The 19,610-nt window shown below is 38.3% G+C and overlaps 1 protein-coding gene across 1 annotated transcript in view; it reads left to right on the forward strand.

The window, feature by feature from the left end:
- Positions 1 to 525: 525 nt before the first annotated feature.
- Positions 526 to 19,610, forward strand: part of PGM5 (phosphoglucomutase 5) — an 88,649-nt gene continuing 69,564 nt past the window's right edge. Inside the window, exon 1 of the mRNA XM_060237428.1 lies at positions 526 to 822. Within this exon, the coding sequence (XP_060093411.1) occupies positions 562 to 822 (261 nt within the window). The 5' untranslated portion in view covers positions 526 to 561. The remainder of the gene's footprint in view (positions 823 to 19,610) is intronic.

The raw sequence follows: 19,610 nt of genomic DNA on the forward strand, positions 1-19,610 counted from the left end.
GAAAGGGCTGGGCAGTTTTGGGCAAAACAGAAAGCTGGAGACTTGACAGTACATGATCCCTTGGAACAAATGTGTTTGAACACAGAGAGAAAGCGAGACCCTCAGCTTCCAGTTACATCTCTGGCAGCAGACAACAATCCTCGGCTTCTCTTTCCAGGGTTATTATTGGCCGACGGGGGGAGGCTGCCGTTGGGCCACGGCCATGAAGACTTGGCAGCCCCCTTGTGTCCTTGTTCAAAAAGGGCAGGCGAGTTGCTCTGCAGAGCATTGTCGCGAGGCCAACAAGAGAGCAGCTGCCGAGGTTCCCCGGCAGAAAACCGCCCTTTCCTCGGGCGCCGCCGCGGCAGAATGGGCGTGATGCAGAGCCCTTAGAAGCCGCGGCTTCCCAGCTGGGCGGGAAAGAGACGCGCTGGGACTGGAGCTCCCGGACGACTCCCGCGCGCGCGGGGTGGGGCTGGGCTTCCGCCCCTGGCCTCCCATGTGAGGCATTCAGAGCAGCCAGGGGAAGTGCGGGCGAGTCGGAGGTCGAGGCGCAGGGAGAGAAGCCGCAGCCGCAGCGCCATGGAGGGGAGTCCTATCCCTGTGCTCACCGTGCAGACCGTCCCGTACGAGGACCAGAGACCGACTGGCGGCGGTGGGCTGAGGAGGCCCACGGCGGTCTTCGAGAGCCAGAGGAACTATCTGCCCAACTTCATCCAGAGCGTGCTCTCATCCATCGACCTGCGCGACCGCCAGGGCTGCACCATGGTGGTGGGCAGCGACGGCAGGTACTTCAGCAAGACGGCCATCGAGGTGGTGGTGCAGATGGCGGCGGCCAACGGGGTAAGGGCGGGCCAGGCGGCGCATCGAGCAGGGATGGATCGGACCGTATGTGGTGGGTGATGTGAGAGGAGGGTCTAGTAACCCAATTGATTCATTGTGTGCCTGTTAATCTGGAACAACAGTGCAATCCTAAACAGGCCGCTGAAGAAGTCATTGAGTATAAGAGTTAACTGTGTTTAGGATGGCACTGTGAGTCGAGCAAAAGTGCTATGGTTTTAAAACATGTTTAATGTTTTTTTTTTTAAATCATCTTGATCCTCCTCCAAGGAGTTTAGGGAACCACACACGTTCCTCGTCTTTTTCATTTTATCCTCACAACAATCCTGAGAAGCAGGTGGCTGAGAGATTGTGGTTGGTCCAGATCATCCAATGCACTTTTTCGTTGAGCTGGTATTTGAACCAGTGTTCAAATACTAGCTCATTTTATGTATATGCAACTTTTGTTTAGTCCCTAATATGTCCTATGTTAAACTCTTATCCCACCCACTCATTAAGTTCCATCTGTTGTGCACATTGTTGATTTAAGATTGTTACTGAGAATGTATCCCATTCTCAATAACAATTCTCAGTGTGGTTTCCAAACATTGTAACTGTTAAAATGGAGAAAATACAATAAAATAAAGCTTTAAAAGTCAGACTAAAGACTAATAGAAATAATATATTAAAATATTTGACAGCGGTAATTGGAATCAAATTAAACTACTTTATTTCCCCATACTTACTGCTCTCCACTTCATGGATCAAGCCTTTTGATAACCAGTCTACCACAGACCCATCACTCTGAATTCTCAAATAAACTTATTTTATGTTAATGTGATAGAACAGCTATGACAAAGGGCCAGGCCTCAGATTCAGTGGGAGCTCACAGGAGTGCAGCTCCTGAACTTTTCTGAGAGTTCCACCTCCTCCTTCTGAGAGTTCCACCTCCTTGTCTATTAAATAGTATGCGCAGCTGCATAACAATCCCTGGATGAGCTCCACCACCTATTTTATTACAAAATAGCCTCTGCAAACGGCTAAACAACAGACAGGCTGTTCCTTTGCTAAATATTTGTATGTATGTATTTAACGTGTTTGTGTGTCTCAACACAAAATTCCAAGGCAGATGTTTTAGAGGCACCAAGGTGGATCCTACTCCTGTACTCTCCTTCCACTTAGCAAAGTTTATTAATTTTTATTTTTTATTACATATTTACACCCTAAATTGCCTTCTGGCTCAAGACCGCCTTCAAACTTGCATTAAATTAGCATTCTATTTTGTGGTAGGAAGAGTCACTAGTATTGGATGAAGGCTACTTGGAGGATCCACCGCACTATATTCATAATGTGGATTTCCCCCCACTATCTAAAAACTATGTTAAAATAATATTTGGATATCAGTCTCGTGGTATATCTTATTGTTTCATATATAATTATTGTGCAACCTCTGCATAAGCAAGAACAGTTATTAAGAAAAAAGTATTCTCATTGTTTCTAATGACTTGTTTCACGTGATTTATTATTGTTTTTCTGATAATTTTACTTGCCATATCCACTGACACTGCAGCCCTAATGGGTTTAGACTGGAGGAACTCTGCATAGGATTATAAATCTGCTACATAGTTGTTCTCTTCTCTGACATGCTGAGACATGGTGTCTAATTAAATACTAGCATTGCTCCACCCCCAGGCTTCTGTTTGCCCCCCCCCCCAGTGATTGATCTCCCACCAGTTGCTCTGTGGGCGCATTTTGATGGGGGAAGGGCTCCTTCCTATTCACCATGCAGCATTGTAATATTTAAAAACAGCATCACAAAAACACATGGGGAAGTGGAGGGAGCCCCACATCAAAATGTGGCTGCAGAGCAACTGGTGGGAAATCGATTGCTTGTGCGAGGGGTGGGGGACAGAAGTCTGGAGGCTAAGCAACACTAGTGTAAAATTGGTGGGTATTCTGGTTCACATTTTTTCTTTAGCTGTTTACATTGACATACCTTGACTGGTTGAAATTGATTGATTACTTTGTTCATTGGGCTTAATTTGATTTGTCTTCTTCCACATTGACCCACATTTTCATTCTCTACACCCCTTATCCACAGTATTTCTGTGACCATACAGTGTAATTTATTAGCCTCAATCAGGGCTTTTTTTGTAGCAGGAACTCCTTTGCATATTAGGCCACACACCCCTGATGCAGTCAATCCTCCAAGAGCTTACAGTAGGCCCTGTAAGAAGAGCCCTGCGATCTCTTGGAGGATTAGCAACATCAGGGGTGTGTGACCTAATATGCAAAGGAGTTCCTGCTACAAAAAAAAAAAGCCCTGGCCTCAATCACTGAATGTTATTATTCTATCATAATGGTTGCAAAGTATGCCATCAGCTACATTTCTGGACTTATATCTCTGTGATTTCTTAGAAGCAATAAGTATTTGGGAGCTTTGTCTCCCTTGAAAGGTTATAGGTTCCTCACTTCTCCCTTTTTCTGATAGTCCCGTTCTTTCCCACCTATATCCAAAATGCAATTCAAGAGTACATGGTAGGCAAACACATTCATATGCTAAGTACATATTTAGTATGGTTTTTCATTTATATATATTTGGTTAGTATTCCTCCAGGAACAATCCAAGGCTAGATTCCATCTCATAATCTTTCTATAGACTGTATTTTGTGTGTGGAAATATCAAATTTGTCTGAACCTGTGCTTGGATTCCAAAACAAATTAATGTAATGGTCTGGAAACAAATGTGCACTGGAAAGGAAATATATATTGTTGGCTGAAAAGTGTGTTCCACTCAGATGGTGTCTGATATCTTTAGACTGCAGTACTTTGGCTGGTTATCTTGTTCTGGATGGAGAGATGACAACTTAGTAGTCATATGTACTTGCTAATAAAAACAACAAACCGGATCTGTTGATGTGAATATTGGGAATAAACAGTTTAGAGAATAAAATCTAAAGAGCTTCGTCCTCCTATTTTGATTAAAGTTATGTTGCATATTTGTTTCTCCGCCACAAACTGGTTTAAGACTTCTATCATACCTTGACACTCAGTTAAAATAAAGTGTGATGGTTGGGGTGCATCTGTGATACATTCCTGTAGGCAAATCAGACTACCACAGTAAAATATTAAAATATCATCCTTCCCCCCTTTGCACTGATTGAGATTCTAAGTGATTGGCTTCTACTGTCTCATACATCCCATTTTCCCAGAGTCTTGTTGATCCTCTGCCAAATCTTGTTCCCAGTGACCTCAGCTGTGCCAAATGGTTGCTTACAGCCAGAGTCCCAAGAATTCTTCTTCTCATGCCAGAAACCTCAGCCCACCTGGATTAAACATTGGCAACTGTATTTGGTTGATTAAGGTACATCTGGTTTCAGTTTTCAGGATGACAATCTGTTTAAATAGGAATAAACTGAAGTAAGTATGGGAGACAGAATGTTGCAAAGTTAAAGGTGCAAAGTTAAAGTAGAACAAACGAAACTTACTGGAAGAATGTCCATGTTGAACTGACTTTATCCTTGAAGTTTTACATAGGGCTTCCATGTTATGACAAGGCTGGGTTGGGAACCAGTGAGATCCTGATAGTGCTTTGGAGAAACAGAGAAGGATAGGGAATTTTTATTTTCCCTGGACTTTATGTTTGGAACACTACCTGAGAGCCTGGGATATGATGAGCTGTCACTGATGATCCATGTAGTGTTCTGGGATCAACACATCACTTCCCTGTCTCATTGTCTTACTTAACTCTTCATGTTAGCTCCGTGACCTCTTATTCACACCACACTGTTTCTTAGAACCAAATGCAAGTTGGTCAGGACAGTGCGAAGTAGAGAACCTCCATAGTAACTGGACCATTAAAACTGCTGCTTCTCTACAAGGAACAGCCTTGATTCGTCTAGTAAGAAAGTCACCCTGCCTATAAATACAATTACAATTCATGGTGATGCACGTTTCATTAGTACTGATACACTTCACAAATAGAGCCTATGCTGCTGTTAACAGGATTGAGCAATATTTTCTTGTTTGATGCTGTCATAATTTTAGAGTTGGCAGAAAGGAGACCCATGAGAACTCTCAGGGGAAGAGAAGTCATATTTCTACCCCAGCTCTCTTGGTCTTCATTGCTGCTTCTTTGCTCTTCCCTCTATGCCTGCCTGCTCTTCTCACCCACCCCTATTCTCTCCCATTCACCTCTCCAATCTTGCCCTACATATAACAGGGAGAAGGAAGTGGGTAGAGAAGGTAAACCAGCTAAGCTGGCCTTAGCTTTGCTTTTTTGCCGTGGCCATCATGGTTTTGTATAGTATCTTGGGTTGCTATGACAAATTGGGGTTTTTGTGTCTGTATATCTGTACCTGTGTAAAACGCCATGCCTATGTAGACATCATCCTTAATGTTTTCAAAGTTTTATTACCCCATTTTTAAAAACAAGCTGGATTTTTCTGCAAACCTAGGGTTTTCCTAAGCCCCAGGTGGCAATGTTGTGTGCAGGGCTTTTTTCTGTAGCAGAAACTCCTTTGCATATTAGGCCACATACCCCTGATGTAGCCAATCCTCCAGGAGCTCTTAGTACAGAGCCTTCTGTAAGCTCTTGAAGGATTGACTACATCAGGGGTGTGTGGTCTAATATGCAAAAGAGTTCCTGCTCCAAAAAATGCCTTGGTTGTATATATTATTTGATCTTCATGGAACCAATATTTAGTTATTAGATATAAGAACTTGTAATATTCAGAATTTTCCTTTCCATATCTAGCCTATTCTTGTTCTTGCTTGTATTTTGTTTCTGCTTTATTGCATTGTGCCACTTAGTTCTGATTGTGGCTGTGTTAAGAATGAGAAAGCAAAGATGGGGGCAGTGCTTGATATTGCCTGCTTATTTGCTTGATAGCAAAGCTTAACGGACTGAAACATACACAAGATTATGAAACTGAATTTTTCACATACTAAAACATTATGCAACTCAGTGGAAAAATGAAAATGCACAGAAACTTGGTGTAGTTATGCTTGAAATGCTATTCTGATAAAATACTTTTCAGGGCAAACTGCTTTTGAGGTATTGTAGCAGTTTGCTAGAAGTTGTTTGCCCTAAGACATGAAGTACAAAGTGATAAATGGAATATAATAATATGATATATGATATATTTTTCAGCCCTTTAGAGTAGTTGATATTGTTTTGTTAATTCTCTAACTGCCAACAGGGTCACTTATTTTTCTAGACAGCATAACTGAGACTTTATTTTTTAAAAAAGGTAATGTATTTTTGACAAAATGTGCAATGTCTAGACAATGAATTATTTGAATATGATTCCAGGTGTGACTTATAAAGCTCTAAGCACCTCAGAGCCAATTTTACTTAGAGACTGCCCCATCTCTTTGTAATCCCTACATGTTGAGTTGAATGAATTTACTAAGATAAATATCACAGCAGTAGAAAAGTTACGGATACTTAAAATAATATGGTCAGTTATGAAATTTTTGTATTGTCAGCTGAAACTGAAGCAGACAGCTACTGCAAACACACAGATGCAAGTTAGAAGTACCCCATAACATCCTTTTATGCATTTGCCTAAATCATAGACACACTTCTGTGTATTGTTGTAGAAAGGCTATATGGTCTGACAAACTGATAATTAAAACTGAAGATCTAAATCTGGGAGAATAGATAGTCTTTGCCATAGTGAGACTCAGCTAACATGTGGCTGTAGCAGCTGACTTGGTTCAAACTTGGGTATTCCACAGTCACAAATCAAATAGGGGATCAGACCTGATTGTTAAGAGGGTTGCATCGATGAAGTGAACTGAACTCTCACCATGTCCACTACTTCTCTTCCTGTATTTTTTTTTCTCGGCCAAACTCAGTTTATTTTTTATTTTATTTTATTGGGTATATATCCTGCCCTCCCTGCCGAAGCAGGCTCAGGGCACTTACAACAATAAAAACATTTACAAATATTGAGCATTAACTAATTAAAACCTTAAACAGTATAACAATTAAAACATATTAAAACAATTTGGTGCTAATGGTAAGTTCCAATTATATCAGTACCTGTTCTGGTATTATAGCTCAGTTGATGAGGAAAGCATCTGTAGAGATATCACAGCGGGCTCCTCTAGAAAAGCAGTGGGGGAAACTAGAGATGGGGGGACCCTACTTCCACAGCCTCCCTGGGACTTGACTGTTTTCACCGCTAAAACAATAACTTTCACACACTCACTGGGCAGCTGCCACTACCTGTCACTTTGAGATCTGAGGCAGAGTCTGACAGGCTTCTCTCTCTCTCTCTCTCACTCACTCAATTAAACATACAGCCTGATTCACTTATAAGCTGACCAGTGCTTTTACACATGAACATTCTGTGGATCGCAGGTTTTCTTAAACAGGCTCTAATTTTATTCGTGGAAAACAGAATAAAAAGGGGAAAGGATGCAATTATTTGCTGGGGAGAAATTAAAAGCAATGGAAGGATTTCATACACATGGAAGAATGAAAAAATAAATAAAAGAACACAAAAAGCTAGCACTACCCAAATAAACTGATTTCCTTGGTTACAGGCTTATAGATCTTGGCCCTATCAGCCTGACATGGGCCTAGCCAGCTCAAGAGATCTCCTCTCTCCTTGCATGCTCCTGGAGAAGGCAAATGCAACTCTCACTTCAAGTTTTTAATCACTATTTTCAGTGATCAGATCTCCTTTCTTTTCCCGCTCCAGATGTTACTAAGGAAATCAGCTGATCACTCTTAGAGGAGAAACCCTATTCCTCTTAGTCCAGCTTTGTTATTTATTGGATGACTGGGGAAGGCAATGGTAAACCACCCTGTGGTTTTTACGGGGTGGTTTGCTATTGTAATGTAATGTAATGTAATGTAAAATTTTATTTATATCCCGCCCTCCCCGCCGAAGCAGGCTCAGGGCGGCTAACAGCATTTCAGGTAAACAATAGTAATAAAAACATTAAATTCACATTAAAATTGCTTTCCCCAGTCATCTACACTTTCCCCCCCAGCAAGCTGAGTACTCATTTTACCGACCTCAGAAGGTTGGAAGGCTGAGTCAACCTTCAGCTGGCTACCTGAACCCAGCTTCTACTGGGATCAAACTCGTCATGAGCAGAGCTTAGGACTACAGTACTGCAGCTTTACCACTCTGCGCCATGGCACACAGAATTTGACCTGTTAGAGCAGGAATGTCGAACTCATTTATTATGAGGGCCGGATCTGACATAAATGAGACCTTGTTGGGCCGAGCCATGTGTGTACCTTTTTAAGATGAAGTGGTAGAAATATAAACTTTCTGAAGGACACAGGCAAACACAATTAAATATATTTTTTAAAAACTTAAAACATTAGCACTCATTGGTCTTAAAGGTGCTTTCTTTGTATTTCTCCCATGGGATCCAGGGAACTGGGCAAAGGAAGCTGCGGCTGTTTCCTTCCTTCCCCACTGGGAAGAGGGGAGGAGCCTCAGCTAATAGAAGGAAGAGAGGCTTGGCTCAGTAACTCTGCTGTGGGATTGAGAGAACGTGGAGAAACACCTGTTGAATTACTCTTCAAAGAGGAACAGCCGGGCTATCTGTGTCTCTCAACAGAAAGATAAGAAGACAGCAGATTCTCACACCTGACAACATTTAAAGTTTGAGTTTCTACTAAGGACTGTTTATTTGCTTTAAAGGACATTTAAGAATTACAGTGATAAAGTAAAAGAGTAAAAGAGTGCTTTTGCACTTATATTGCAACATTTGGTACGTGGTGTTTTCCTTGTTTTGCCTAAACTGCAAGTTTCCTTATTTATCCCACCTGGGGATTGGTAACCCTACTGGGGGCCTGATTTGGCCCTGGCTGCATGTTTGACACCCCTGTGTTAGAGAGACACAGAATTTGTCCTGTCAGGTGCTCTAGGAATGTCTTCCTGCTTTATTTTCACTCACTCACACACACATTCACACATACAGGCAGATAAATAGCTACTGTAATAGTTAAATCAGTTTCTATCATGGCATAACATTAATTGCATAGTTACGTTATGCCTAGAAGCTTGCTGGCAAGAACTTTCCAGTACATAAGATACAGTATAGTTAGTAGCAGAGTTGACTCATTCACAGCAAGCTCTGTAAACATGTTGGGTCTGTCCTGAAAACTTAAACTATAGCTAATAGAATAAAAATAGTTTTCTCTTTTTTAACTTTTGCAATTCTCTTCATTTTTCTTTTTTGCGTAATTTAGAAATCTGTCTTCCTAAGATCAGCAAGTTTATAAATCATTTTTCTTTCTACCAGTTGTAAATACAATCTTGCTATTTGTATTTGTTGTTAAAAGTTAATTCAGTTGCCCTTTTGCTGAAACACATGGAATGTTGTTTACATACTGTTGCATACATTGAGTCAAAATTTGTTGCTGGGGATGGCAGTCTTTCTAAATATTTTTCGATTATGGTTTTAACAGAAAGAGGTAAAACACTGTAAATATGTCATATGTTTCCATCACAAGAATTTGTTGTGCCTCAAGAAATATGCACCCTTAAACAACTAGTAACCACCTATGGCAATCAGTCAAGAAATTCTGGGTATTTTCTCCACTCTTTTAGTATAGTTTGGCAGCAAGCATTGAGTGAAGACAAGATTATAATAGTCTAGAGGCAAGTGGCATGATTTCAAAAAGCCACAGACAAAAAAGATACCATAAAAGGATAAAAATCACTGCAAACCAATTCAGAGCATAATTTTAATTATTTTATCAGATACGGTTTCTTGGAAGAGTGAAGACATAATAAATATATTATTAAAAATTCTTAAAACTGAAGATGATTATTTGTTCCAAGTTCTCTTAATTTTTAAGTCAGAAGGTGGTTGTATTTATCCTCTTAGCAGGCAACAAAATTGATTTATCAAATATCAGATTTCTGGACCTAGAAGTGGTGTTGCTCTGAACCATATTTTAAAGCTGCTTGTTTGGTTTTTCATCCTGATGTAACACAGCATAACACCATGATATCTTGCTTCAGCTTTGCATTTGTGTGTGCAATCAAAGGTAAAGCCAGTGAATGATCTTTTTGCATGCTTAGTCTTTTTTTGCCTGATAAACAGCTAAATTTATGCTGTTATATAGGGCTTCATAGGACTTTTATTTGAGTTCAGCAATTGGCAAGATTGATCAGTATCATTTGGGCTTGTGCTGGGAGACTACAAGTGGAACAAAACAAAGAGAGAGAGAAGGATGGACTGAAACCAGGTCTTCAGTAATCCACGCAGAGAGCTTCTTAGCCTTGTGACAAGGATGTCTTCTGTTCTGCTTGGCCAGCCACCTCTAACTCTGTCCATTGTATTCTCATGTTTCTTCTGTTCCCTATTTAAGCAACCTTTTATCAGCTTCACAGTGCCATCCCAAGCAGAATTTTGTTTTGAGTGTGTCACAGTCAACTTATGGCAAGAGACATTCAGAGGTGGTTTGTCATTGCATACGTAGCAACTCTGGTATTCCTTGGTGGTCTCCCTTCCAAATACCAGGGTAGACCCTGCTTAGCTTTCAAGATCTGATGAAATCAGACTAGCCTGGGCTATTCCCATCACAGAGTTGTACTGTTCTAAATCAGTGAAGTCAATGGACTGCGTAACTACTTAGGATGTTACTGCTAGTCTCTTACTTACCTCTCCTCTCTCAGCTAAAGTCTAGTAACTGTGATTAAATAGTTGAGAACAAGCTGTAGAATCACATTCTTTCTTCTCTTTCTCCCTTACGCCTGCCTTACGTTTCCACAATTAGGGTTTCATTAGCAACAACCTTAATCATTATTAATGCTAATTAGAGTTCCAATTTAGCCAACATTAAACTAAATTAAATTAAATCTTCTACAACATCAAATTAAATCTTCTACTCCTCAAATTCAATTGTCTTCTAAATCTCATGCATCTTTCTCTGTAACAGTTAAACTCTGTGCCTTTCAAAGAGGGTTGCCAATGGGAATCGGCAGGGGAAGTTTTTCGTGACACTGAGGTATGTAACATCACCTAGTAAATATTATCCCATTAAACCTCTATTAGAAGGACTTTTCTTCCAGGATGTTGGCAATCCAGCTTTCAAACTATGCCCTATTCATAGTCTAAGTTCTGGTTGTTTCTTTAGTTGACTGACTTATGCTCAAAGGCCTTCCACATTCCCTAAATCACTTCATCAGCTTTGTGTTCCTTTTCTTTTCTTGCTTTTAAAGAGACAATTGTAACTCAATTTATCTCCCTCCATTTCCAGTTTTGTCCCTTTCTGTAATGTTGGACCCTTACCACTCTTGTTTGCTTTTAAATGATGTGTTGTTGGCTTATCAGTACAAAAACTGAGACTATAACAAGCCTGCTTGTTCCTTCTGCAAAACTATTGTTGTGTTTCCAAGGCCTTCAGTGCATACCAGTCAACAATAAGAGGAATCCTGGGGGTATCTGCATCTTTTCCAGAAGAACGAGATAGTTGGAAATAACGTTTTTCTATGATCTCTTGGAATTTAAAGGAGGAAAATTGACTTTATAAAAACTCTTTAATGTTCTGTAGGAATATGTCTCATTCTTTTGTAATCTTCTCTTAAGAATTTTAGATGCCTCCCTTTATGAGGGTGTAAACATTTGAATTTATGAATTTTAGATGCCTCCCTTTATGAGGGTGTAAACATTTGAATTTATGACTTCATATAGTGAGTGAATAGTGCACTAAATACTTGAGGAGTAGTTGTGAAACTGTGAAAATATGGCCTTCGTTAATGATCAGTATTAAGTAACAGCATCCTGAAATTTTGCCATGTTATAAAAACAGAGTGGGACTTCCTATTTTGAACCCTTCTCGGCCTCCATTTACACTACTTTTGGCAAGTGCACCCTTGCAGGCCAAGTGTTCTGAAATGCACTGTACTCCTGGCTTTTATTTTTAACACAGAAATCTGACTCGAGACAACTACAGGTCGTAGCAATCAGTCATCTCTTTGATCCAGCTGAAAGGCCACAGTGAAAGGCAGTTGCTGTCTGTTTTCTGTCTCCTGCCAATTAAAGAGCTAAACTTAAAGCTGAATCCACATGTTTTAGATTCTTGCATCTTCATGGGGATTTGCTGATTTCTGCTGGGTACTACCTGTACTTGTACTTCAGATGCCTTTATAAATCTGAAAATTTGATGGACCTAATTGTAGCACCAACATAGCTGGTTGCATAAGATCAATTCTTCCTTAGTAGTTTTCTTACATATATCAATTGTACCAAGATTTAAAAAAATAACTTAAGAAGAGCTTCATCAACAATGAAATAGTTTATCTGAAATGTCTGTCTCTTAAAATAATTGCACAGATTATTCTGACCATGATTTTATTTTTGGTAGGGTATTATCCAGTATTTTGGTAGGGTTTCCCTTAATAAACAGTTTGAGATCTGTGGCCCTTTTGATAGTATATGAGATTTTAGCTCAAATGTTCCGATAAGGTCTAGCCTCCAACATCAACAGATGCATCCTGCAAGATTACTGGCTTCCAAATAAGCAGGTGACCTTGATGCAAATCCCAGTGCATATGTTTTCCAGTTTCTTCCTGGGCACAGTTCAAAGTGTAGGTGTTAACCTATCTAGCTTGGGACCAGCAAGGCTGATCTTACTAGGGTTGCCAGGTGCCTTCACCATTGCAGCAGAGGGGCGGGGGTTTCCGGGGGGAATCCTGGAATTGTCTTCATAGTGTCAGTGATATTGCATGCATCACTCTGGTTTTTGGGCAAAACTCTATGGTTTTTTTCCCATCATAACAATAGAGTTTGCTCAAAAACCAGAGTGTCACCATGCAGCCTCTCTGTTGGGGGGTGGGGTTTCCCCAGTGAAGCTTCGAAAAGCAGGGGAAACCCCTGCTGGGACCTGGAGCTGGCAAACTTATCCCTTACAAACCTTCCCAACTAGTACAGTCATCTTCTGAGGTCCTGCTTCAGATGTCCTTCTGAGATTAGAGGACTGGCAACATGGCAGAGGGCCTTCTCAGTTGTGGCACCAAGACTCCAGGACTCTTTCCCCAGGGACAGGAGACTAATCTGTTCCCTCAGTGATGCATCCTTCCTGCCCAATGTTTTAATTGTTTTTTTGGTGTGTATTTTAGCTTTAGTTTAAATCATTGTTCAGTTTTAATAGTGTTTAAGATTTGTTTTTATCATTTTTTAAAAAAATTCACATTTTTTATTTTTGACAAACCAATACAAAAAACCCAACCATTAGTATATAAACAGCATCACATCTATCATATTACACAAAAGTATAAATTATATATTACAAACCAGAGGCAGAATAAATATCAAAAAGAAATATACAACATAAATTTAAACTGTTACAAGGTATTGAATCAGATACTTAATACAGAATAAAATCAAGATACTTCGTTGGAACAGACAGACTGGTTGAGGTTTTTTTCATTAATATATGAGAGAAAATCAAACCATTTTTCAACAAAAATATCAGCTAACAGTGGATTTTCATATTTTAAAATACTTGAAGACAGTTTACCTTGGACCATCAAATCCCAGACTTTATCATACCATTGACAAATAGTGGGGCATCGATCAGATTTCCAACATAAAACTATAACAATTTGGGCTGCTAATAACAATAATGAAAGAAGTTCTGGTTTCAAATTAGAACAGGGTTTTTTATGCCAAATTTTAAGCAAAACAGATTCTGGTAAAAAAAGGAATGTCGAAATCTCCAGCTATATTAATCACTGATTTCCAAAATGTCTTAATTTTTGGGCAGTCCCACTAACGTTTCAGAATACCAGTTTCTCCACATTCTTTCCAACAGTATGGAGTTGGAGTCAATTTGCTGCGGAACAATTTGTATGGCGTGAAATACCATCGAGACCATACCTTAAAGTTTTGTATCTACTATATGTAGATCTAGATTTAAATAAAGAACTTTTCCATAAGCTTTTCTGTTGCTCCTCTGAAAATACTCTCTCACAGTCTTTATGCTATTGATGCTGTTGGGAGGTACATTGGTCCCAATCTTTCCCATTTAATACCTGACAGATACATGAAATTGCACCTCTAACAGAAGAAGATCCAGATTTTAAATGGGATTCAAAGGAATTTGGTGCTCTATTTACACATGTAAGTGGTATTACCTTGTGTAAAGCATCAAACAGTTGATAGTACTGCATCCATGGAATTGTTATTTTGTGTTTTGCTTCTATTTGTGGTTTAGTACTAAGTTCACCATTGATAGTAATATCAATCAGCTGAAAAAAGTTTTTGTCTTGCCAAATTTTATAGTCGTGTAGAGCTTTTCCTGGTTGAAACCAAGGTTATCCAAGAAAAGACATACAAGGTGACGTGGCCGGTGTTAAAACCTCCCTATATTTGTCCCAAATTTTGAGCGTGTATTCTAAAAATGGGTTGTCCAAAATTAATTTAGGTCTTTCAAGTTTCCCCAGCCAAATACTCTCATGTAATAAAACATCTTTTAAGGCAGCCTTTTCTATACTAAGCCAAGAGGTATTGCATTATGGTAGAGCATAAATAAGAATATATTTTAACTGGGATACTAAATAATATTTTTCGAGAAGAGAAATTTCCAAGCCTCCAAGCGGTAGCAGTTTTGAAATAAGGGATAATGAAATTCTACGATACTTGACTTCCGGGGGAGGAAAATGTCGAGCTGAGCTGTCTCTCATAACGGGAGCAGGCTGGAACTTCTGTTCGGGGTAGTGGAAGGCAAATTAATGCCTACTGCCTACTTTTCTCAGTTAGAGAATAGTCCAAGACATGCACGGAAAACTTTGAAGAGATTTACCTTGGCTTAAAGGGAGCCCTGAAGGGGGTCTTCTTTGAGGCTTTGAAGGGTCTCAGGGGAAGTTGCATAGTCATCGTCTGCAGAAGTGCCCAGAGTCATTTATTTGACATAAGCTCGTCAGGATCCTAACCTTCTTGGACATTGCTAAGCATCTAAAGCTTTGAAAGACCAGTGGAAACTTGGATAATTTGAAGAAAAGGTACAGAAGATTTTTTTTTCATTCTGGAGCTATTTATAGCTTAAAGGGACAAAAATAAAAGGTGGGAAAAGGAAATATAGAGAGCTTGGAAGAAGAGGAAGGAAGGGGTGAAATTTGGACTTTATAAATATAAAGGATAGTGTTAAAAACTGCTAAAAAGTGAGAAGGAATTTATTGTTTTGTCTACTTGCGGTTTGGAAGTAAAAGCAACATCGTCATACTGGAATAGACCTGCAGCACATCTGAGCAAGACAGGAAATACGTCAAGTATCGTGAGATCTCCTTGTGAGTTGGTGGAAACAATAACAGGAAGCAGTAGAAAGAAAACCTACTCTAGCAATATATACCATTGAGAAACATCGGCGGCCATTGCTGGGAGGCTAAATTAAAAATATTGTTTTTAAAAGAATTCGGGACATTAAAAATTGTTGGAATCAACTGAAAAGAGGGTAAGAAGATAAGTACTATTGGTCATATTTTCTGTGGGCTCCTAGGAAATTTTTAAAAGGAAAGAGAAATTTTAAGAAGTAGTAAAAAGTTGCGGCCGCCATTTTGGAAATTTTAAAATAAATATCTGGACTTCGGGGGCTCAGAGGACAGTGAAATTGGGCTTGCCATAAAGGGCAAGTCCTAATCTTTTGAACCTGATAGTCAGATTGAAAATTGGTGAGGTCAAAAATTTCGTCATTTTTTGAAGGTTTTAAAATTTTTTAAAAATCATATCTTGGCCTAGGAAGCTCAGAGGAAGATGAAATAAAGCTTATTATTAAAAGCAAGCCCAAATCTTTTGAACCTGACAGTTAAATTTGAAATTTGTGAGATTAAAATTTTTGGTATTTTTGATTTCTCTCTCTCTCTAAATGTCTGAAGCCAAGCAGACCCGACAAAGGGCTCTTTCATTAGAGAAAATGCAGGAACAATTGGATGCCATGGAAGCCAGAATAATGAAAGGAGTTAGACAGATGATAGATGAATCAAAAGAAGAAATTATTGCAGAGATGAGAAAAGACATGGAAGATCTCAAAAAGGAGACTGGGGAAACAGTTAAGAAAGTGCAGGAGGTAGAAGGAAAAATGAAAGTATATGATACCACCTTGTTGAAAATTCAAGAAAAAGTGACAATTCATGACTGCAAATTGATGGAAACTCAGATATGTCTGAGAGGAGTACCTGAAATGGAGGGCGGTGATTTGAAAGGATATATAATAAAAATAATTGCAGAATTTTTAGAAGAAGACCCTGATGAGACCAAAAATATGTATGACTTTATGTACAGAGTGAATTCACTCTTTGCCAAGAAAAACAACCTACCAAGAGATGTTGTTATAAGATATATGACAAAGGAAATGGTGGGAAGGATCATGAATAAAATTTTTGAAAAGACATTGATAGTGGGAGGCAGTAAAGTGAGAATCATGAAGGAGTTGCCAAGGCAAGTGATAAATGATAGGAGAACATATAAAAAGCTGACAGAAAAATTGAGAGACAATGGCACGAGGTTTAGATGAATAATACCTGAAGGCTTGAGCTTTGAACTCCAAGGGAAAAGAGTCACAATTACAAATGCGCAGGAGTTGCGTAGATTTTTTGAAGAAAATAAAGAGTTTGCACTATGATGGATTACAAATTATTATCTTGGAATAATGGACTAAATTCACCACAAAAAATAAGGGCAACATTTCATTGGATTAAGAAACAAAACTGTAATATAATTTGTTTGCAAGAAGTACACATTAAACAAAAGGATTATAAATTTTTATGGAATAAACAACTGGGTCTAGAATTTTATTCATTGGCTGAACAGAAGAAAAGGGGAGTGATTTTCTATATTAAACAAGAATTGGAGCCAAAATTAGTATTTAAAGACAAGGATGGAAGATTTGTAGCAGTGGAGATAATATTAAATGGGAAAAAAATGTTGTTATTGGGACTGTATGCGCCTAATGGTGCAAAGGATGCCTTTTAAAAAGACATTATACAACAATTTGATGAGTTGACTTATGATCAAGTATTGCTAATGGGAGACTTTAATGGAACAGTTAAGAATTCATTGGATAGATCTGGAGGGGAAAAAATGATGGGAAAGAAGGGAAATTGCCAAAATCTTTCTTTGAATTGGCTAAACAAGAAAATTTAGAAAATATATGGAGGAAATTTAATCCTGAAGTGCGGGACTATACTTTTTTTTCAGCAAGACATAAAACTTTCTCTAGAATTGACATGCTCTGGGGAACTAAAGACTTAAGTCTTATAACAAGGAAGATAGAGATTTTACCTAAAATTGGGGCCGACCATAACCCAATAATGTGGATTACAAAATTGTCCAAGAAATTGAGAAGATGGAGATTGAATGAAGATTTGCTACAGAATAAAGAAACAGTGACATCCCTAGAAAAGGAGACTAAAGCTTTTTTCCAAGTGAATGATAAAGAAGATATTGATTTTCAGACGGTCTGGGATGCTTATAAAGCAGTAATGAGATGAAATTCTATGATACTTTGAGTTCCATAAGAAATCTAAAAATGCATTTTGCCATCTTCTTAAGTCCTGCGTACTAACTGGAATAGGTAGATTTTGAAATAAATAAATAAATTTTGATAATAATATTTTTTAAAAAAAGATCAACTTTTTCAATTAATGAGAAATTACATTTTGACCATTCTGCTAATAACTTTTTAACCGAAAGAAAAATAGGGGAGTAATTAAATTGAAATAAATCCTTAAGGTTCACCAGGATGTTAATCCCCAAATATCTCCAAGACTTTTCTACCCGTTTTTAGGCAAAGTGGTTCAGTATATTCAGTTTCAAAGTAGGTGTCATCACCATAGGGTAGATCTTGGATTTAAAAAAAAATTAACTGTGAAACCAGAATATACACAAAATAAATCAATGACCTGCTTCAATTTTTCTAAGGAATTCAAAGGGTTACTTAGATAAAATAAAGTATCACCAGCAAATAAGCTGACCTTATGTGATTTGTTATTCAAAGAGATGCCCTCTATTTCTGGGTCTTCTCTAACTGCGTGAGCTAATGGCTCAAGAGACAGTGTAAATAAAATCGGGGACAGCGGGCATACCTGACAGGTGCCTCTACTTAAAGTTAAAGTATCAGAACGGAATTGATTAATTGCAATTTGAGCATTTGGTGAGTCATAAATAGCATCTATAGAGCGTTCAAAATTAGGACCGAATTGCATAGAATTTAAGACAGATGTTAAAAAAGGAATTTCCAATTTGTCAAACACTTTTTCAGCATCTAAGGAGAGTATCAACGAGGGGATGTTAGTCACTCTACAATAATGTATTACATTGAGTGTTGTACGAACATTGTCAATTATAGAACGACCTGGAATGATACCAGATTGATCATTATTAACATAGTGTGATATAATTTTGTTCAACCTTTCTGCAAGAATAGTAGAAACGTTTTTTAAATCATGGTTCAAAATAGATATCGGCGATATGATGAGGGGCTCAACTTATCCTTTATTGCTTTATGTAAAACAATAACCCTAGCCTCCTTCCAAGAATTAGGTAAATTACCAGAGGTCATTATATTGTTACAAGTATTTAGGAGGTGCTATGCAATTTGATCTTTGAAATGCTTATAAAAGTCTATTGGGAAGCCGTCTATCCCAACAATTTTATTGTTTTTTATTTTAGTCAAGGCTGATTTCAGTTCTGTCAAATTAATTGGCCTGTCCAGGAATGAAGAATGATCCTGCAGAGGTCATTATATTGTTACAAGTATTTAGGAGGTGCTATGCAATTTGATCTTTGAAATGCTTATAAAAGTCTATTGGGAAGCCGTCTATCCCAACAATTTTATTGTTTTTTATTTTAGTCAAGGCTGATTTCAGTTCTGTCAAATTAATTGGCCTGTCCAGGAATGAAGAATGATCCTGCGATAAGATTTTATTAAACTTAATGGATCTCAAATAATCAGATATTGAATTAGGATTAGGGTTAGATGTGGCATACAAATTCTTATAAAAATGAAAAAAGGAAGCAGCAATATCTTTCAAGTTGGTTACAATCTGATCAGAAGGTGCTTTAATAGCATGAATCAGAGCTAGCTTTCTGATGCGAGACTTTATTTTTCAGGAGTTTGAGAGATCTGGAAGATTTAGTGATGTATTTTTGTCGTAAATATATCTTTTTGGATAGCAGAAGTTTCCAAGAGCTCTAATTTTTTCCTTTCAAGATTTAATTTTCTAAGAGTCTTTGTGCTCCCAAATTTCATGTTCCTTTTCTCTAATAAAGAGATTTTCGACTGTAAATCAAGTATATTTTGCTGCCTTTCTTTTTTACACTTGGAGGCAATGGAGATCAATTTTCCCCTTAAAACTGCTTTAAAAGCATCCCAGACACAATCCTGGGATACACCACAGCATTATATGAAAAGTATTCTTTAATTTGCTGGTCTGTTTCCTCAGAAATTACTGAATTTGTAAGTAGAAGTTTGTTTAGGGTCCATCTAGGCCATTTATCATCTGATTCGTGTAAAAACAAATCACAAGAGTCCCAAGCATGGTCAGAAATGTTTCGCGACCCAATGGAAGCATTAGAAAAGTTATTCACATAAATTTTGAAGCAAGTATGAAATCAATCCTAGAATTTGTCTTATGTGCCGGAGAGAAAAAAGTATATTCTCTTGAGCCTGGGTTTAGTGTTCGCCAAACGTCTACCATGTTGTAACTACCCATAGTATTTTGCAAAACAGTTGGTTTTAAGAGAGAACAATTTGGGTTCCCTTGCTTATGTGTTTTATCGTAAAATGAGTCCAAAATTAAATTGAAGTCTCCTCCAATGATTACTTCTCC

This window comes from Heteronotia binoei, chromosome 4 (genome assembly GCF_032191835.1).
Source record: "Heteronotia binoei isolate CCM8104 ecotype False Entrance Well chromosome 4, APGP_CSIRO_Hbin_v1, whole genome shotgun sequence".
Classification (NCBI taxonomy): Eukaryota; Metazoa; Chordata; class Lepidosauria; order Squamata; family Gekkonidae; genus Heteronotia; species Heteronotia binoei.